The sequence below is a fragment of the Triturus cristatus genome, chromosome 3_1 (assembly GCF_964204655.1).
Source record: "Triturus cristatus chromosome 3_1, aTriCri1.1, whole genome shotgun sequence".
Taxonomy (NCBI): Eukaryota; Metazoa; Chordata; class Amphibia; order Caudata; family Salamandridae; genus Triturus; species Triturus cristatus.
The window spans coordinates 829071883-829094315 of NC_140583.1; the positions used below are offsets into that span (position 1 = coordinate 829071883).

At 46.1% G+C, this 22433-nt stretch overlaps 1 protein-coding gene across 2 annotated transcripts in view; it reads right to left on the minus strand.

Moving 5' to 3' along the window:
• Positions 1-7704: 7704 nt before the first annotated feature.
• The window catches only part of PJVK (pejvakin), a 151549-nt gene continuing 136820 nt past the window's right edge, over positions 7705-22433 (minus strand). The window contains exons 5-6 of one of the 2 annotated variants that reach the window (XM_085645213.1): positions 18264-18329; positions 7705-8085 (exon numbers count right to left, since the gene is read on the minus strand). In XM_085645213.1, coding sequence (XP_085501339.1) covers positions 7745-8085; positions 18264-18329 — 407 coding nt within the window. In that variant the 3' untranslated portion in view covers positions 7705-7744. Of the gene's footprint in view, positions 8086-18218; positions 18330-22433 lie in introns of both variants that reach the window. The other variant, XM_085645212.1, reaches the window with a different exon arrangement.

Sequence of the window (22433 nt, forward strand, 5' to 3'; positions counted from 1 at the left end):
GCAAGTCAATGGGAGAAAGAAGGGTCGATGGCTCTCCCCCGCCAGGTGCCGATTGCCCCCCAGCTCCCCCGGGCGCTGGCTCCACCCCCCTGCTGGGTGTCTGGACTCCCTCATCCCGGACCTCGCGACTTCCAAGTGCGAGGGTCCGGACATCAAAGGGCGCCAGACCTATAACTGGGGCAGCTCCAGAGCAGGAAGGCAGTTGTATCCTGGAGTCGAGAGACACCGTGAAGAACTCATCCTTGACGGACTACTGGCACTGCCATAGCCCTGCCTTGCGAACTACTGTCCTGCCTGCTGGCGCTGCCGCAACCTTCTGCATCCTTCATCCTCGTCGGGACCTGCTGGCGCTGCCGCGGACCGTTGTAACTACCACCTTCACCGGGACCTGCTGGCGCTGCCGCGGACCGTTGTAACTACCGCCTTCACCGGGACCTGCTGGCGCTGCCGCGGCCCGTCCATCTAGAACACTGAGCTCGAGGATTGTGAGCTACCCATCATATCATCGTACCTACCAGATTGGTAACAAGACTGTCCCGCTACCCCCTTTCCCAACCAAGAGACTAGAATCGAGGGGACCCCTGAGTCCTGACCTCCTTGTACCATTTTATCGTACCTAAAGATTGCTTATAAAGAACGTTAAACCTTATCTTCGTGTGGTGTACATCTGTGGGGGGGAAGTTACTCATCTGTACGATCGCTGGAGACGGCTCTCCCCGGAGACCTCTCCCCTCGTCCTCGGCCGACCCTCCCGGTCCGTCTAACATTGGTGACCAGCGGCGCGATCCGAATCAACGCGTAATCGTACAGAGAGTAGCTCACCCCACGACAAAACCACAATGACAACCAAAGAGAGCGGATCCACCGAAAAATTCCAGATGGAGAAATTGGAAGAGTACAGCCATCGTGAGTTGAAACAATTCTGCATTGAACTAGGCATTGCTACCACCGGTCTGAGTACCAAAGACGATTTCAAGCACGCCATTGAGTCGTGGGCAGAAACCGGGGCCGCCAGACCCCTGGACCAAAACATTGCAGCATCAGAGAGGAACGACGTCCTCAACCACTGCCGGTCCTGCCCCACGTGCCAGGCCAGCGGGAAGAGCGGCCGCAAACTTAAAGCACCTCTGCAACCCTTCCCAGTTGTCACCACCCCGTTCGAGAGGGTGGGAATAGACATTGTGGGGCCCCTGGACCCCCGTACAGCACAAGGACATCGGTTCATCCTGGTACTGGTGGACCACGCCACCCGCTACCCCGAGGCTGTTCCCCTGCGAACTGTGACAGCCCCGGTGGTCGGCCGGGCCTTAATGGGGATCTTCTCCCGGGTGGGCTTCCCCCGAGAAGTCGTCAGCGACAGAGGCACAAACTTTATTTCAAAATATATGAAGTCCCTCTGGCAACAGTGCGGGGTCACCTACCGATTCACGACCCCCTATCACCCTCAAGGAAACGGGCTAGTCGAGCGGTTCAACCGCACCCTCAAGGGAATGATTGGGGGGTTGGAAGAGCCCCTCCGTCGCCAGTGGGATGTACTACTTCCGTGCCTCCTCTTCGCATATCGAGAAGTACCCCAGAAGTCCCTCGGCTTCAGCCCTTTCGAACTCTTGTACGGGCACCCGGTGCGAGGGCCCCTCAGCCTAGTCAAAGAAGGTTGGGAGATGGCCCCGCTAAAGACCCCTCCAGACGTCTTCAAGTACCTCCTGACCCTACGCAATCAGACCAGGCGATTCAGAGAAATGGCGAAAGCGAACCTCGAGGCCAGTCAGGAGGACATGAAAAGATGGTACGATCAAAATGCCTCCTCCATCGAATTCGAACCTGGCCAACAAGTGTGGGTGATGTCCCCCACCGAACCATGTGCCTTGCAGGACAAGTGGACGGGGCCCTTCAAAGTGGTCGAGCGCAAGAGCCCCGTCACCTATCTCATCGATATGGAATCTCCACGGAACCCCCTCCGGGTCCTCCACGCCAACAGACTCAAACCCCACTTTGTGCGCTCGGAGCTCAGCCTCCTGGTGGCTACAGACAGTGGAGCGGAAGAAGACTCCGAGCCTCTCCCTGATCTCCTAAAGACTCGTGAGAAAGATGGTTCCGTGGACGGGGTCCGACTCTCAGATGCCCTCACCCCGGAACAGTGCCAAGGCTGCCGGGACCTCCTGCTGCAGTTTGCGACCCTGTTTTCCCTCACCCCAGGGGTCACCCCCTGGTGCTTGCACGACGTGGACACTGGGGACAGTCCCCCTATCAGACATCGGGCGTACCGCGTACCAGATCGGGTATGGGCCTGCATCCAAGAGGAGGTGTCAAAGATGCTCACGCTCGGGGTCATCGAGCCCTCGGACAACCCCTGGGCCAGCCCGGACGTGCTGGTCCCCAAAGCTGCTACCCCCGGCACCACTCCTGAGCTCCGATTCTGCGTCGACTATCGGGTCTTGAATGCTGTCACCAGACCCGACGCTCATCCCATCCCCCGAGCGGATGAGCTGATCGACCGCATGGGGGCTGCCCGCTACCTCAGCATCTTCGACCTGACAGCGGGCTACTGGCAGATCGGCCTCACACCCCGGGCTCAAGAACGATCCGCCTTTTCCACCCCCGATGGCCACTACCACTTAAAAGTCATGCCATTCGGCATGAAGAATGCCCCAGCTACTTTTCAGCGACTGGTGAACCAGGTCTTGGCGGGACTCGAGGGGTTCAGCGCCGCCTACCTGGACGATATCGCTGTGTACAGCCGCCACTGGTCCGACCACCTCCACCACCTCAGAGAGGTCCTGCAGGCCCTCCAACGGGCCTGCCTCACAATCAAGGCCAGCAAGTGCCAAATTGGTCAGGGGTCCGTGACTTATCTCGGACACCAGGTGGGAAGCGGTCTGGTGGCCCCTCTACAACTCAAGATCGCTGCCATCCAGTCCTGGCAGCCTCCAGTCACGCAGACCGAGGTCCGAGCCTTCTTGGGGCTCACCGGCTACTACCGGCGGTTCGTGAGGGACTATGGCAGCATTGTGGGGCCCCTCACGGAACTCACATCCAAAAACCATCCGAAGAAGGTCAACTGGACCCCAGACTGTCAAGCGGCCTTCGAGAAGCTGAAGGCCGCCATGTGCACTGCTCCTGTGCTCCAGGCCCCCGACTACAGTCGGGAATTCATCGTACAAACAGATGCCTCCGACCATGGCATCGGGGCGGTCCTCTCCCAGTTGAACTCCGAGGGACTTGACCAACCCGTGGCCTTCATCAGCAGACGCCTCCTGGCCCGAGAACGGCGGTGGAGCACTATCGAGAGGGAGGCCTTCGCAGTGGTGTGGGCCCTCAAAAAGCTCCGGCCCTATCTCTTCGGTACCCACTTCAGGGTGCAAACAGATCATCGGCCCCTGCAGTGGCTAATGCAGATGCGGGGGGAAAACCCCAAACTATTGCGTTGGTCCATCTCCCTGCAGGGGATGGACTTCACTGTGGAACATCGACCGGGCCAAGACCACGCCAACGCGGATGGCCTGTCACGCTTTTTCCGCCTTGACGAGGAGAGTCCCCAAGAGGATGGGTGACTCTCCCCGCCTTCAGCTGGGGGGGACGCATGTTGGACAGGCCACCTAAAGGGCTTGCTCCCTCCCCGCATGACAGGGCCCGAGCCCCGGCTCTCCCGGTGTTACCCACAGAAGCAACCCGCACCCCGTCTCATACGGGACTCCTGCCCCCGGACATCTCGGTATCATGGGGCCGAACCACTACCGGCTCCCTCGCCCGGCCCGGCCGCCATCTTGGACACTGCACCACGAGGCCGCGTGGCCTCAGCTCGACCCTAACCCTGGGCCTGGCCAGGCCCCGACATCCCGGCACCACCATCCACCCAGGAGGTGAACGGACCACTTGGCAGGTCAATGGGAGAAAGAAGGGTCGATGGCTCTCCCCCGCCAGGTGCCGATTGCCCCCCAGCTCCCCCGGGCGCTGGCTCCACCCCCCTGCTGGGTGTCTGGATTCCCTCATCCCGGACCTCGCGACTTCCAAGTGCGAGGGTCCGGACATCAAAGGGCGTCAGACCTATAACTGGGGCAGCTCCAGAGCAGGAAGGCAGTTGTATCCTGGAGTCGAGAGACACCGTGAAGAACTCATCCTTGACGGACTACTGGCGCTGCCATAGCCCTGCCTTGCGAACTACTGTCCTGCCTGCTGGCGCTGCCGCAACCTTCTGCATCCTTCATCCTCGTCGGGACCTGCTGGCGCTGCCGCGGACCGTTGTAACTACCACCTTCACCGGGACCTGCTGGCGCTGCCGCGGCCCGTCCATCTAGAACACCGAGCTCGAGGATTGTGAGCTACCCATCATATCATCGTACCTACCAGATTGGTAACAAGACTGTCCCGCTACCCCCTTTCCAAACCAAGAGACTAGAATCGAGGGGACCCCTGAGTCCTGACCTCCTTGTACCATTTTATCGTACCTAAAGATTGCTTATAAAGAACGTTAAACCTTATCTTCGTGTGGTGTACATCTGTGGGGGGGAAGTTACTCGTCTGTACGATCGCTGGAGACGGCTCTCCCCGGAGACCTCTCCCCTCGTCCTCGGCCGACCCTCCCGGTCCGTCTAACAGAAAGCCTTTTTGTTAGAGAGCACTGTGTAAAAGAAAACCCCAAGCCTTATTCTAAAAGAGAGAGTCCTTGAATTTTGTAAAATAAAACCCTTTGTAAATCAGGAGGGAGATTACCATCATCCACAGAACAGCCTATTATTCTCCATCATTCCTTCTTTACCTTTTTTATAATTTTAACGTTTTCAGTCCAAGGTAATCTTCTCCACTATGACAATAATGAGACTTGCAAATATCTAGCATACCATAAGCAATAACACAGTATTTGCTACTGACATTATTGAACTCATATCATCAAACCCCCTTCTCAGCTTCAACACTACCTTTCTAAGAGACATCTAAATTAGGAGGAACAATATTTCAGACCCTGCCATTTCAGAATGTGCATCTTCCCTCATAACCAACATCCAAACACGCATTGTCTTAAACCCACCATGCAAAACGTTATTGAAATCTCTGACCCCCATCAAGATGGACTGTTCTGAACATATTCCAATCTAAATCTCTATGCAAACAGCTAATTGTTATTTTCTAAGCAAACGAGAATACAATTGGGCTATAACCTTCAGAAACATAAGCTAAGAAGACATGAAACTTTAATCTGCTTGGGTTTTTAAACAAAGAGAGACTGCTCCCACTTCTGGCGCTGCTTAAAATGACTGCACAGAACAGCAGTGCATACCTTTTCAATGCCCTTACATACTCTCTAGTGATTTTTGCAAAGTTTGTAAGGGTGCCTCAGGGTATGCACTGCAGACTGATATGTATGGGTTTTTAAAGTTAAGGCGCTCTTGCATATTATGCAGTAATAACTGCAGAGTATGTAAGGGCACTGAGGGGTACTTGGCTGCGCTATTTTTGTAGCGCAAAATGCATCTTTGTATCTATTTTTAGATGAAAGGGTGCTTCTGCACTAAAATATGGACAAATACCCATTCTGCCCCATTGTGGAATTCCGTTGAATCTCACGGAATTCTGAGGAATCAAATTCCGCCAATGCCTACATAATACTCCCTCTGTACCACCTCATAACCTTATGATGGCCGGTTGCTATTCCAAGAAATCAGAATGTTCCACAAGGTTTCAGAAGAAATAAGAGCTGTGAGGTTTGAAGGACAAATTACACTGAAATTAAAGAAGGACAACTGAGCTCTCCTAACTGACAAAAATCATTCTTTGGAAGTCACATAACTCCTCAGAAGTTCTGAACTTGCAATCTACAGCCAGTAAACAAGAGTTATCTTTAATCTGTTTGTTGAGTGATGAGTCACCTTATCTGTCTTCAAATTAAAACTATAACAAAAGAGACAACAGTTTTATATTATCAATATTTAATATTAATCAGTAATTGACATCTTTCTATATACGTTACTTGCAATCACAGTATTGCTATTTATGTCACTATAAATACCAGCTGCTGCAGTGCTGTAAGCTTGAGGGGCTAAAATACACAGAAATATAACCAACTGGGCGCTATCTAAAAGTTTCCAGACACTAGTAAGAAAGTGTGTGGCAGGTTGACCTTCGAAGCTGAAAAAACAGCGACAGAAATGGAAAACTTTAAGGAGTAACTTGAAGGAAATACACTTTCCAAATAAGACGACCTGTGGTAGCCCTGTACAGGCTAGCCAGAACACTGTTTTGGAAGTGTGCCTGATAATGACCACCACAAACATATCCAGCAGAATAGGACCAGGACCAAAACATTCACTTTCCCTACTGACCGTAGGACGTTGGGTCGTGTAATTGTTTTTTCTGTTTCAAAGTACATGGCTACTTGCAAGATTTTCAGGAAGCCTGAGTCTGTGCCTCATGTGTCATTGTAAAATGTATCAATCATGGATTGACATACTCATTGGTATCAATATAACAGGGATTGGGTGGTCCAGGCATCACACCAGGACAATTCCAAAGGAAATGGAATTTAAAATTCCATTCTAGCACAAATTAAATTCCTCACCCAGCCCTGAGGGTAGATTAATGAGTACTAGGGCATGTTTGATCCTGTCACAAATCTTGGTCAGAAGAAGAAAACACGGCTTTAGTAGGTGCATAGATAAATAAAAAGACAGTAATAAGAATACACCAGCGTTTCATACAAAAGCAAGTTTGCTAATAAATTTGGTCAAGACAGGTGACTGGGTGCTTCCAGATATCCCTTCTCAGTACACAGAAGTAATAGAACAAATTCCAAATTCAAGTGTAAGACATTTGCAGAAAAAGACCCAACTACACACCCAACCTGTGCAACTGAATTCATGATGTTGAAACATATGAAGGAGTTGCGTGAGCCAAGACGGCCGCCTTGGAGTAAGCTCCGCAACATCGGCCCGTTATCAACGACATTTATCTTGCTAATTAGGCTGCACTTATCTTCAAATGGTTTCCACTGAGAGCGGAGCCTTCCACGGTGAGGTGTTTTTTTCATCTTTCCAGCGAGGTGGGACAGATCTTTTGCAGGAGCACTTTTCAGCTGTACTTCCATTCAGGTGCTGCCGATTTTCTCTGGCAGGAGGGCGGAACAACAAGCAGGAAAGTGGAAATATGCTTCAATATGGTCAGTACATATGTGGTGGGCATGGATAATTTTTTTCCAGAAGAGGAGTCAATCTATCTCTTACAGGTGTTACCCATACCGCTTCTAATTATCATTTATTTTGGACACCAATTGATGATTATATAACTTTAAAGTTATAACGAATCTTAGTCTGTTGTTTATTTAGTGCTTATAAAGCTATTTTACTTACAGACATGTAGCTCTATCTAAGATTTATTATGTTTCTGACAATTTGTTCTAGTTCTTTCTTTTAAGTGGTTCTTTATCTATCTTTTCTTTTACTGTATTATCCAATTGTATTTATTGGTACTTAAAGGTTTCTTACCTAGTATTAAGCTGTTATCTAACTGTTAGATAATTTGTTTGTTATCAAGTTATGAATTTCTTGTATCTTTTTCCAATGCTCTTTTTTGTATGGCCCTTTCTCTTACTTATCAAAAATCAATAAAATATTTGAACAGAAAATAGAAACGTATATGTTCCATTAATTGGTGACTTCCGGGAGCTGCAATGGTCCATCCTGCAAGCTTTGGGAATTGTAGTGGCACGATCATACCTGAAGTTCACCTCGAAGCGCTCTTACTTATGTACTTTTCATTTCAGTCTTTTGTGCCAGAGGTCAAAGCAGGGCACTGCGTGCAATCTGACGTACTTGTGTCCGTTGAAGGAGCACTCAAAGCATCCGTAAACCGTTTCCCTCTTCGAATGGCCCATTCCACACAGGGCACAAGGGCCCTTTGGAATATTGTTATTAAGTAGGTTCACTCGTGTATGAGACCCGTCTTGGAGATAGTTTGTGGAAATGTCAGTCATGCTCGCAGCTTTCTCATAATAGTCTGTGAAGAGGTCGTCCATGTATAGATCCGAGTTTGAGGTGGCATCCATTGTTCTTTTACCTGAAACAAAGCACAGGCAAACATCATGTATATACGTAACTAGAGATACTTTCCAGTGCGATAGATACATTCAAGCACATAATGTACAAATATAATGTATTCCAAGAGTTACATATATTGTATACTTGAGGAAAAGAGTACATGAGCCACATTCTGAAAAACGCGGAATCACGACAGGTGAATCCAAAGATGTCCCCAACCAACTTATAAGTTTGGAACCCGGTCCACCGAGGTGGGGTCACAGGTGACTTGGGTTTTTCTGAGGACAATAGTGACTGTCCAAGGGCCGTGAATATGGGATTGTTCGCTTTTCCCTAGAGCCCACTCTTCATCAGTCTCTGATGGAGGTTGTGGCAAGTGGTGAGGGGGTGGTGAATGTCAGTTGAGGTGTGTTTCGGGGAAGGAAGAGGCAGGGGGTGTGGAGGGATGCAATTGTGGCCTAGGAACAGTTTTTGAAGGGGTGACAGAGAGAGCAGAGTCCTTAAAGTGACAAGGTGACTATTCTAATCGTTATGGTATCTCGTGAACCCTCCACAGCCTCAGGGTCAGGAGGGGAAACAACACATATATTTTTCTGGGGGGAAGATGCAGGCTATTGGATAGAAAGCTGATGTGCCTTGCCATCAATGTTCGAGAATGGAATGCCCCAGTGGAGCAAATAGCCCTTCAGGTCTTTAGACTCTTGAAAGAAGGCATATGATTCATCCAAGAGACCCTTCTTGTGGCCTGGGACATGTGGCATCTTGGACCAATAACTCTAGGCATGCAGAAGAACAAGATAAACTAGATACTTTCCATAACTACTACTTGTGGCTGTATACCAGTAACCCAGTGGACAGCTGCGTAGTGAAGGAATATGCCAGAGAGTCAAGGCTAGTCCCTTCAATAGTAGAGAAAACGGAAGAACAAGATAGTCTAATAACCCCAGAGGAAATTATCTAGGCAATAACAAATGTAAAACCCAACAAAACTCTAGATCTGGTTGTTTTCTCCACCACGCATAACAAAACAAACACTCTAGCCAGATGTGTTAGGAATTATGTCTAAACTACACAACAGGATTGCGTTGATGGATAGGGTGACAGCTTCAATAGTAGAAGAAAGGGTGTCAGTAGTACTGGCATTGGGCAAACAAAGACCCTGAGGACTGCAGAAAGTCCCGCCCAATTTCAGTTGAATGTAGACGCGTAGATCATCAAATATTGACCCTTCACATTAACAATTTGATATGACAGTGATAAACCTAAGGGATATTGTTATTACAAGCATGTATTGTTGCTTTCACTGAATGCAGGAAAAAACAGAGGTCCTGAGATCCAGAGACTTTGGACCCTGATTCTTGAATATGGTCCTGGCAGGCTATGCGTCATCGTATGTGAAGATTAGTGTCAATGATAGAGACTCCTCAACGGTTGTGACGGTAAGTGTAACCAGAAAAGGGGCACTTCTTCTCTTAATGTTTGCACTTTCCTGAGAGGAGAGAAGCTGTTGCAGTTGAGGAATAATGGGAATATCAAAGGGGTTAAACCAGGGCTAGAAGTATTTTATGTTAGCCATTTACACAGACAACTTGCTGGCATCCATGTCAGATCCAACTCACCCACTACAGTCCCTTCTCGAGAAACTTCAGCATCTCTGTTTGATTTATGCCTGAAACTCAAATCTGAAGTCCACAGTTGATATGCAGGTCTGTTAAGAAGGGAATGCTGGGCTTACTGAATATTATGTTATACTAGCAAGGGGCACAGCTCCGATATTTCTTAAAATAGTTGAAGGCAGAGACAGACCCATTGGTGCCTCAAAGAGCACTTGTTGTCAGGAAGGCCCCTGTGGGAGATCCTCTGGGTTCCAGCAAGGGATAGTATTTCTTTTATGATGAAGTTTCGGGTCACTATGGCATCCTTGAGGGTTTTGGATAAGGTAGGGGTGAGGTTTGGGCTGATGAGATTCCCCTCCTTGGACACATTTCTGCTGGACAATTAAGAGTTTAGGCCAGGGTTGGATCGGGGTACTTCAAGAGCTTGCAAGACCGTAGATATCATATGTAAATTAAGGGACCCATTTGTCAATTAATCGCCAAAACCTTTTTGAACAACTGAAAACATACCATGAGTTGGGGGAATCTAAAATGTAGAGGTATGCACAAGTAATACGTTTGGTTATGATCCATCAACTTGAGCAGCAGAAATTTGACCTTTAACCCAGTTACAGACACAGCATAGTTAGCGTTGGATGAAAATTATTTACCATCTACAATATAGAAGCTACTCCTTCAGCGAGACAGCTTCCTTCTGTGGAAGGTGCAGTCCAGAAGGGAAGAAGAATCAGGATTGTCCATATTGGAGACTCAGGGGTACACAGTGCTTCGCAATGCCATAGAGATATTCATCAGGCCCTATATCAAAGGTTTTTAAAGTGTGGGGCGGCATCACCTCCGGGGTGTGCGCATTCAACTCCACCATTTCACCTCCCATTGTTGCTTCCCACGTTGGAAGTACATTTGATGCCTGTGTTGCAGACCCACATCTCGAGTTAGGGCTCTCTTTGATTGGAGCATTCAGAACAGCCAATCAGCATGTAGGTCCTGCAACGCTGACGTTGGCACTTACATTACTCCATAGAAAGGGACAGCAGTACAGATTCCAGGAATAGCCGCAAATTCTGCATACATAAAGCTGCAAAACACTTCTACTTTGCTGGTAAAGCAGCGCTTCTTCACTGCTGCCTTTTGCCTCCTGGTTGCTGAATTTCATATTCTGTTGCTGACCTTTGCCTCGCTTTTGGAGCCTTCCCCCTCGAGGTTATCATGGTTTGTAACCTCGTAGCTACTGCCTTAGTACGCGTACAAAGAAACACTCACCCCCTCTCACTTCTGACACCCCTCATCGCCCACTGGGCCCAAGAATATCCAAACATCGGTTATGTTGTCCAAGGCATAGATTTTTATTCACATCAAATCATATAAATCTACACAACCACTACGGGAGTAAAGTACTACTTGGATATAAATTCTGAACCACAGCAACAGACGTTTTGCGACATCCACATGTCACAGGCAGTAAGACAGTAGGCATAACATTATAATTGATTTCAGCTTCGCAATACACTTGTACTTAAATTTGTTGGCCGACTCGGCCGACTCACTCAGCTGCGCACATTGTGCCGGTAGGCCCCAATGCGCTACAGCAAACATTGCCACATGTCAAAAGCAGAAAGGAAATTAGGCATAACATTATAATTGATTTCAGCTTTGCCATACACATGTACTTAAATTTTGCTGGCCGGCTCGGCCGACCCACTCAGCTGCGCCCATTGTGCCGGCAGGCCCCAACGCGCTACAGCAAACATTGAATTGCTTGAAATACTGGGCACCGCATAGCGCACTGGCCCACCGAGGTACCTGAACACAGGCAGCCTCCCAAAGAGTCCACACAATCCGCACGTTGCGGGATAAGGCAGTAGAGACAGGACCACCGGCAGGTCAGTTCCCACACCACGCCTACCCTTGGCAGTAGAGTTCCGGACCACCAGCAGGTCAGTCCCCTCCCCGCCTATCCACTGCACAGTTCCATCGTACCCCCTCTTGGGGTTCATCCAGTCGCTGAACCACCATTGCTGGGGATGCCCCCTTTGGTGTTAACTGCCAGCGCTCCGCCTTTCTCTTCTGCCGGGTGGGTGGGTGGTTTCCGATGTTCTTGCGGCTTACCTGGGTCCAAAGAGACAAAGAGGAGGAGACCCCAGGGACGCTGCCTTATATATCTCAAATGAGATTAGTTTTGGTTTCCAAAACGTTTACCACACGTCATAACGAAATCTGACCACCAAAGCCATCCCCTCAAACTGCAGCTCGGTTTCCTGGCGCGACTAAGGGCGCCCCTCCTCTAGGCGAGGGGGGCGCCTAGTCATTTGTTTCAAGGATTTGACAAGTGGTGTTTTGTTCCGGAGAATTCCATTCACTAGCAGGTAGGTGTGAAGAGTTGTTGTTTTTTTAAAGTCTCCCTCCTTTGCCTTTCTTCCCAACAGTAGTGGGAACGTTGGGTGTTTCGAAGAGAAGAGGATGCGGCATTAATGCCAGAGCTGCTGACTTAGATTTTGGGGACCCGGGTTTGACTCCTGCCATTAAATCTACATCATGTGATACTCACCAATTCACTTGACATATAGAAAATAAATTTGACCTTGATTAAAGTCACTGGTGCTCATTTAAAGTGTTCCAATACTTTAGAGCTGAGTACACAAGCCTTATATAGTAAATATTATGAAATATGCCACCTGTTCTCACTTCTTCCATAGGGAAAATATGAATGCTTTCTTGTGCAGCTGTTTCTGAATCTTTGGAAAGCTGTCTTCTTTATAAGCCAATCATGTTAACAACTGAATGGCTCTTGATGCTGCTAGAGAAGAAAGGTATATATCCTCTTGAATCACTCATATGTGTCTGAAGTAGATGTCTGCTAGGCCTTCTTGAAAAACTGTGGATGGCCTCCCACTGGCAACACCTGGCCATACTAAACATAATCACAGATTTTTCAATTGTGTCAGAAAGCAAGTTTTGCGGGGCCCCTTTTCCCGATATCTTATCTAGGGGCACTGATGTGGCGCAACAGCCAGAGCTGCTGACTTTGGAGCTGGGGAATCAGGTTCAGTTGTCGACATCTGCTCAACGTCCTGTGATTCTGGGTAAATCACTTAATCTCCCTGTGCTTACCAAAAATAAATGTGTCCTTGTGTAATGTGAAAGATGCTCCTGTAAAGCATGCCAATACCGTTGGGTCATGTTTTTGCAATATAAAATTGCAATAAATATATTACAAAAGTTTGTGAGCACTCTGGTTTCTAAGTACCACTCAGAACTGGAAGTGGAGCACAACCTCAGGATTGCAGTAGCAAGAATCCATCCACACCTTGACCGTCTGTCTCTTTGGAGAAAAGCAGGCACACCTGTCACATTAGTTTTTATTAATCTATTCAAAATGTTGTGTTTCATGTAAAAAAGAAAGCACCATTTGAATTTTTTTGGCAACATTTTTCTTGGAGACTTTTCAATAGAACTTTGTAATAAGCATCTGTCACGAGTACCACCTTCCAGAATTTTTTGTCAAGTGGTAGTGGGAGGTGGGGGGGGGGGGGGGGGGGGGACTCGACATCTAGAAAAGTTTAGATGGGGGATCAGCCTAAAAAAGTTTGAAGATCTCTCTCCTAGATCCTGAATAAGCAAGCATGGTGTTGCTTTGTTTGCTTCGCACTCTGGAGTGTCAACTCACAACAGATGGGAACTGCTTTGTATTGTGTGGACAAGAGGTAACGTTGATGCATATATTCTGGGGTCCTACTCAAGCGGAAAGATTCTGGCAGTATTTACTAAGAACTTTGGAAAATATCTTGGGTCTTGATTTCCCAGAACCGGAAATATTTTACTATGTTTGATGCCTAACTTTACCTGGGGTGTTGGAAGGCGTTCCCCGGGGAGGCTGCGGAATGAGTTCCCGACCACCCTGAGGCCCACCTTTCCCAGAATTAGGCCGAGCAAGAGCAGGGAGGCCCTTCCTGGAAGGGTCTCGCACCTAGGATCGCACGCGCTGCGCTTACTCTCTCTTCGGATAGAGGGACACCACACAGTAGGTCGTTATAAGGCAATAAGCTTTTATCGGTAGTTGTCAGGGATCTTTATGATCCGGCAGGCAGGTGCAAAATTAATGCCACAAGCGGCAGCGATCTCGTGATGAGGGAAAAGGGGTAGCGGGACAGTCTTTCAATCAGTGTCTCTGCGAGGTATCCGGCGCACAGCTCACAATCCTCGAGCTGAGGGGATGTTGCTTCTCTTGGCAATCTCTGCCGTTTCTCTTGGAGGAGCGGGCCGCGAGTCACTCAGCAGGCACCGGAGGTTCGTAGTTCGGGGAGCCGCGACGGCGTCAGCAGGGCTCAGATGGTTCAGAATTCGGGGAGCCGCGACGGCGTCAGCAGGGCTCAGATGGTTCAGAGTTCGGGGAGCCGCGACGGCGTCAGCAGGGCTCAGATGGTTCAGAGTTCGGGGAGCCGCGACGGCGTCAGCAGGGCTCAGATGGTTCAGAGTTCGGGGAGCCGCGACAGCGTCAGCAGGGCTCGGGTGGTTCAGAGTTCCGGTAGCGTTCTTCTGTTCGGTGAGCGATCGAGCCGCGACCAGGTCAGCAGGCTCTCGTCAGTCCAGGTCTTCTCTGCCTCTCGTCCCTTCAGCACCCCTTGTTATACTCCCCCTCCTCTTTGAAGTCCGGAGTCCTCGCGGAGAGGGGTCTGGTGCCTGGGGGGCGGTGTGTCGTGGTTTCCTGTCGCTCAGCCCCTTGATCTGTTCAGATGTGTCCGGGAGGGACTCCAGACGCCCAGCAGGAGAGGCGCCCGCTCACCGGGGGCCTGGTGGCCGATCGAAACCTCCCTCGGGGAAGAGACCAGAGGTGTGACAGAGTCGGCGCCTCTCGGTCTGGTTTGGGGGGGGGGTTTCGTTCTCCCTCGGCCGGGCATGCGTGTTGGGGATCTGGTCGGCCCTCGGGATGTTGGTCCACGGAAGCCGGAAGGCCGTGCCCACGAGGTTCGGCGTGTTTGTAGTGTGACTTGCTGGTCGGGAGGGCCCACGCCACGAGGCCGGTCTCACATGGGGGAAACACAAAAGAGATACATTAACTATTTAATCTTCTGTTACTATCTGCCAAAACAGGTTCTCCAAGCCAATTGGGAGACCAAACATTTAGGATTGGCATACTAGAATCTGATCCGTTCTGGAAATGAAGAAAAATTCGTGTGCCATTCAGGACCTACAGTGTTTTTCTCCTTCATATTGCATCCTCTCCTGGACTATATGCCAGGAGGCTATTGGAAAGTGATCTGCCCCGTGGCACATCAGTTGCAGATCCTACAGGACTGAAGCTGGGATGCCTGATGTTGTCACCTTTTAGGTTCAGGGCTACTTGGCCTAAAACTTTAGACAACACTTCTCATGGTTCAGGGACAGGGTAGGGTACATTTTGACATGCTGTTTGGTATGATGTTAGAAATGTGATAAAGCTCAATAAAAATGAATTGAAATATTTTTACAGAACTGAATCCAGCAGGATGTAGCATGATGAGGATGCAGTACAGATTAAACCAGCAGTTAGGCTCAGTCTGTATGCATGAAATTTCCAGGCTTAAGAGTATGCAAAAGAAAGCAGGCCTCCGAATGACACGGAGGTCTAAATGATCATAGGCACTCATGACACTTCATGTAGCAGAAAAAGGAAATGATTCCAAGCCTACAGAAAAGCTGAGCAACATTGCATCTTTGTGCAGAGGCTTATTTAAAACTAACTTCTGTCAACCCCTTCAAAATGTATAGATCACAATCAAACATCACGGATGTCCATTACAGGGCACTAATTTTCACCACAATTATGCTGAAAACAAACTAGATATATCAGGAATGACCACCCTATATCAAAGATAAACAGAGATATCCAACATGCATATAAGAGATATGTTTCTGGAGCAATAGTCACCAGATAATAAGCCATCTTCAGAAGACCATCAAAGAATAAATCTTCTAGAATGTATTTCCTGTTTATTTTGTGGGGCAGTGGGACAGTTGCTAACTACTCCCCTCCCAGCCCTCCACACACACATTCCTCTGATAAATGTAGGCTGAAGTTTCCTGAGAGTTTGATGTCATGTAATTATTTCATCAGTTTTCTTGCAGTATAGAAGCTGTTCCAGCGGCTTACTGTCCAGTAGGCATGGGAATGAAAGGTAGTCATTCACATATTTTGCTTGGCAGAGCTGTGAGACCTGGAATTTAATTACAGCTACTGTGGGAGGTGGAAGCAAGGCAAAACTTATTTATGGCCTACCAAGTTTTAGGCACACATAAACACTGTTTCTAAAAATCAACTTTGTAACAGTTCTTTCCAGCCACAAAACATGTTTATTCTGATCCTGGGATGCTCACTGGTCTCTATAACATTATGCTCTGTGTTTCTTTAGAATGCAGTAATAGATAAAACACACTGAATTTACCCTTCGGTAAAGGGGTAGCACGGATCCACTTCTGATTTGTGGCACACTTTGTCCTGATATCCAGACCGAAGCAAGGAATTGCAATGTTTGTCATTATTGATGCCATTAATCTATCATTAAAAACTCTTTCCCAATTGTGCATGGTGGCCATTAGACTCTCGACCACTGGAGTGTTGCCCTGAGGTCTTTAGAGCTAGCAGGTGCTCTGTACTGCTGTTTCGTAGATTTGTAGGTTGCATTTTATTTAGCAGACAGAGACATCTAGTGCTACAAAATATGCATTTGCAGTATTCTGTAAACATTAGAGCGATTGCACAGTGATAATTTGGCTAAGGTTTGGGAGCACATCAAGCGCCGTCTAACCAAATGTATCCTTATTATTACTCGATGGTGTTAGCGGTATGTTCTACTCCCTAATGCTATTTGGATTATATCTTGTTGACCTTCTTATTGACTAGACAATAGCATATCTGGAGACAGGCTGTGTGATATGGCCAATATGTTTATTAATGTTCATCGCCAGACTTATCCCCCTTTATGGATTATCCCCTGTTCGTGAGCCTTTTCCTCGCACTATAATTCTTCACAGCTGGGGCTATCACTATTGCCTTGCTTATGAATCCCAGGTCTTGCCTCTCCTATATTGTGCTTGGGCTTCATTGTGGTTAGCTTTTACCCTGCACTGGAATGGTGTCCCACTCCTCTTGAACCACAGGAATTAGGCTCTTACTTCTGGCTTCTCACTCCAGGTATTTATTTAACTCATGTGGGCTCTAACATCTTCTACCTGGAAAGAAGGACCTAGGGTAATGAAGGATGTTGCCTTGTGGCAAGGTTCCCTCCACCTTGTCCCTAGTACTTGCCTGGAAAGAAAAACGACCTATGGTAAGGAAGGGTTTTTATCTCATTGCCAGTATCCATCTCTAGAAACCTGACATTTATAGCCACAGGCCCCACCCTTCTGTTCTCTGTCTCTTACCTTCCATTGTCATTGGTGTTGGAACGTTCCAGCAAATTCTTGTCTCTCCTTCCACCTCCACTATTGTTCCATCTATCATGTAGCTGTATTTCCTACAAGACTACAGATCCTACCCCCTTCTCCTCACCAATAGTGCATGGCTTTCTCTGTTTTCTGATGTTTTCCTGCTTTAGAGATTATTCACGCTCCTCAAAACCTGTGTGATCTTCTTCCCTGTTTTGTTTTAACATGCTACAACTTAGTGTTCTCTCTTGTCGATGCCACTACAAGGCCACCCTGCCAACCACAGAGGTCTCTATTTTAGACATTTCTCCCACCAGAACTCACACCTACCCTTTACCCTTGCGGAAAGTAAGTCATTTTCAAATAAAAGTGGAAGTAGGCTTTATTTGTGCCTTTAATGTTCAAACAGCCTTGTAATTATGGCTCAAACCAAGGTTTGATTCCTAAGATAATCAAAGCTCTGAGCAAATATTGCATTAATAATATTTTAACTGTTATAACTGAAATGATGGGAAATACCAATTTTTGGCAAAAATACCAAGAAAGGCTAACGTCCAGACGTAAGAAATACTGGTCACAAAAAATTGGTCTCAATTTGGGAGCAGTATTTTTACAACCAGTAAAGAATTTTATGAACTGACTTGTGTATTAATAGGTTAGTTAATAACATTCTAATTCGTAGTGGGTTGTAATTCAGCCTACCTTATGAATATTAATGAGGTAGGTCACAAATCACAACTCACTCTGTTTGCTGGCCAACACAGGGAAGGTGGCCTGCTGGGTAAACAGACCACCAAGTCTTTGGTCGACTTTAAATCAAGTAAACCTTTTCTTAATGATACTTATTTTCCGTAAACAAAACTGGTTACCCAAAAAAAGAGTACAATTGTTTTATAAATTTGTTGACGGGTTGGCATTGATCCCATGGACCACTGACAACTCTGGACCATTTTTTAAAGTGAAAGGAAGTTACAGTGGCCAAACTATTGTTTTTTTTCATTGTAATGAATTGCTTTTAATTTAATGCAACATTGTAATTTGTTGCTCCAATGTTTAATAGAAGTGTCTTAAGGAACATCATTTTCTAAATTTGACTTTACATTTAATCTAGAAGACTGCTAATATAAGACAATTTTTATTTCAAACCAACCTAATTTTCACCAATTCTTACCATGAAATAATATCCGTGAGTGGAAAAGGTGATGCCGGAGTGTGCTGAATGAAAATGATGATGTTGGCTCTTTTTCAAATCCTCCTTTTGATGCTGTTGAAACACAAAGCTCTGCCAAAAGGTGCAAACATTAATATGAATTCATTTCACATCTCAATCAGAACTATTTCAAGATTTACAAGGCAATTTTGTTAAATCAAATAGTGTATTTTTTAAATATATATAAATCAAACTTTGAAACCCTTTTCACCAGAGAAATGCGAATGTAAAGGCATACCAAACTAGCCTACTTTAACACTTGCATTTCTTGGGTACCAAATATAAGAGTACAAAAAAACTTTTTTTAATATTAAAAATGTATCTGTGTCTTCGTGCATTGGGCAGTCTCCAAAACAAGAACTTCTTCCAGTTAACATTTGAAATATTTAAATCACCTATTTTCAAGAATATCGAAATGTTGTCTTTTACAAAAGTTCTTTGTAGAATTAACATGTTTCATAAATAGGTATGTAATGTTGTTTAGTGTATGATGCTTTTATCCAAACAATAAATTAAATATAAATGTGAAAATAAATCAGTATTTATGAATGCAATTGCAATTTGCAGCCCCAGTATCTAGAACTAAAGACAAGAACTAAAAACTTTAAGGCAGAGAATATGGAATGGTGCAAAAGGGTGGTCTGATATGAGGGATACATTTTAATATAGCAATATTCCTGGAAGAAAAGAAACTGGATTAGGAGGCAGATGAGATGCGCTATAATTTAGAGAGAAACAAGGATAGTAGGGCTGTGTGAGAGTGATGACGTGGTTATACAATTATTGTGTTTATCTTTGAGAGCAAAGAGTAAGGAAAGGAAATAAGACAGCAAGCCGCAGAGTCAGATTTAACTCTTATGCCGACCCACACAGCACTGCAAATAGTGACATAATGTTGAAGAAAGGGAAAAAGATTCAGGTATGAGGAGGTTTATATCAGAAATTACAATTTTTTTGGAGAGTTTTAGAGAGATATAAAAATATATAATAAAAATAATCCAGTGGCAGTCGCCACTGAGTAGTTATAGTTAGGCCAAGTGTTCCAAAGGAAAAGCCTTTTTTGTGTTGCTATTAACTTTGGCCCCGTTTGACAAATCTCCACTACACTTTCCAGAAAGGTGCTACCTTTTAACTAGTTTGTGCATGGAACGTTTTGGGGGTGATCCTTCAAAAGGGGGTCTCAAAACAAAAACGGGTCTATTACGATGGCGGCGCCCCGGGAAATGGGAACGCCCGCTAAGGATGCGGCGGTCCCGCATGGGCAATTAGGATGTGCCCACCACACTGGCGGGCTCATCCCGCATTTTATGTATTGCGGTGGGCAGTGCTCTCAGCAGCACCCGCTGCAATACAAAAAAGGCATGTGCGCATTTGCATGCACAACGTGGCGGATTATTGACATCCTGATCACAGGAGTTCGTTAGTCCTTCTACCATGTTGATTGTTAATGTGAGCGCGAAAACATGAATTTAAAACAGTGGCAATGCTGGCGTTCCGAGCTTAACATCGAGAAAGGCGAGTTGCCGAAACGCGTCTGTTATGAGCGCCAAGGGTTCCGAATAAATTACCTCTGGAACTCTCCCCCCGTGAGTGCTGTCGTCTGTGTTCCGGTATGACTACCGAGTGGCAGTGTGGAGCTGTAATATATATATATATATATATATATATATATATATATGTATATATATATATATATATATATATATATATATATATATATATATATATATATATATATATATATATATTCACTGAAAAAACCATAGGTTTCAGGGGCGTTATAGTTAGCTGGACTTTTCACTCGTACAAAACCATTGAAATTCCCCTGTTATAGTTAGTTCAGCTAACTATAACTCGCGCGCCCGCAATGCACTGCTGATGACGTCACATATTACATCACTCATGACATGGTCAGTGACATCACTCATGACATCACTGATGACATCTCAAATGACATCACTGATGACATCACTGATGACATCATCCAGTGAATGTGTGTTTTTCTGAAAATTACATATGTTTTATATATGTATATCTCAAGGTCGATGGAAGAAAAAATGGGTATATAAGTGTCTAAATGGATGATTTGTTTTTGAAAAATTGATTGTATAACTGACTGATTAAGTGTATCTTAGTGAATACATGGCTTAGTGAGTAATGTTTAAATATGTAAATATCTGTATCAGTCTCTCACTTTGTGTATAAGTGGCTGCATGGGTTGGTGAGTAGCTACATGAGTGTCTATATAGGTTATTAGTTGGTTTTTTGAGTAGCAGTATGAGTGTCTGAGTGTCGGTATGGTTCGGTGGGGGGTATTACGTAGTGCATAGGTGCATGAATGAGTGACTCACTCTTTGTATGTGTTGAAGACAACATGTGTGCAGGACTGTATGGGTGGATGAGTGTGTGCATGGGTGTGTTAGTGAGTGAATGATTGTCTCAATAGTGTCTTTATGAGTAACTACATATGTTTTAAACTAGTATATGTGACTATTGGTGTATATAAGTGAGTATATGTGAGATTGAGACATTGGAAGAGTTCCTGTATGAATAAGTATGTGTTTCTATAAGTGATTGTTTAAAAGACTAAGTATGTGTAAGTTTCTGTAGAAGTAAGTGTGGTGGTGTGTGTATAACTGTATATGCAAGTAAATGGATGTTTGATTCTTTATTAGCATGAGTGACTATGTGTGTGAGTAACTCTATGGATGAGTGGCGTTGTGTAACAGGATGTATAGGTGTATGAGTACATATGATGAGTGAGTACATGTATGAATGACTGTATAGGACTGTTGGTGAATGAGTGGATGTGTATGTGGATCTTAGAATTACTAATTAGGTTGTTGTAACTGGTATTGGTATGTCCATTGTTTTGAAAATTTTAGTTTCTATTTTTGAATGTGTGTATCAAAGGTTATATTAGGGGGAGAGGAGGTCTGCCACTCTATCACAAGGATGATGTCATCAGTGATGTCATCAGTGATGTCATTTGAGGTGTCATCAGTGATGTCATGAGTGATGTCACTGATCATGTCATGAGTGATGTAATATGTGACGTCATCAGCAGTGCATTGCGGGCGCGCGAGTTATAGTTAGCTGAACTAACTATAACGGAGGAATTTCAATGGTTTTGTACGAGTGAAAAGTCCAGCTAACTATAACGCCCCTGAAACCTATGGTTTTTTCAGTGAATTTCTAAGGTTTTTTAAATGCTAATTCCTAACTATAACATGCCTGAAACCTATGGTTTTTTGAGTGAATTTCAAAGGTTTTTTAAATGCTAATTTCTAACTATGCCTACAGAGATAGGACATGTGAAGAAAGAAGAAAAAACACACAGAAAGAAAAAAAGAAATGCAGAAAGGAGCAACAGAAGTCCTCAAAGACGAAGAAAAGTGCAGGAAGAAGGATAACGTGCAGAAAAAACAAACAGAAGGGCAGAAAGAAGCCTTGTTGCAAAATCATCCTGTACCCTCAACTTTTTCAGACGGATACTGGTGGTAACTGAGTCTGGCTAACCAGTCCTAGAGCCAGTGCTATGTTAAAAGACACTCAGAATACAGGGAAAACACCTACATACACTAAGGAACACCATGCGTTGGGGTCCCCCTGTGATTAGCATGACCTACTCTGTAAGCCCCTAGTATATGATAGGGCAGGGGATTAAAACAACCTCTTAAAACGCGCCACAGAGAGTGATTGCACACGTCACCTCAGGCTCCGTCCCCTCCCTTCCTCACTGTATAAACACGCCCTGTGGCCGTTGGGAGATTAAGTCCCCTTGAATCCTGAGGGTCCCTAGGTTCCAACTAGACCAATAGGTACCTCCAGTAAGCGCCACAGAGCTGCGTTGCAGAGAGGTGTAAAAAGTGGCACGGCCTGGACCACCTCTCTGCAACGCAGCTCAGTGGCGCTTACTGGAAGCACCTGGTGGGCTAGTTAGCCCCCAGGGGCCCTCAGGATTGAAGGGGAATTATTTCCCTAACTTAAGACGCGCCATAGGGCGTGTTTGCACACGTCACCTCAGGCCCCGTCCCCTCCCTTTCCCACTGTGTAAACACGCCCTGTGGCCGTTTTAAGTTGGGAGATTAAGTCCCCTTGAATCCTGAGGGTCCCTAGGGGCAAAATAGCCCACTAGGTACGTCCAGTAAGCGCCATTGCAGAGAGGTGTAAAAA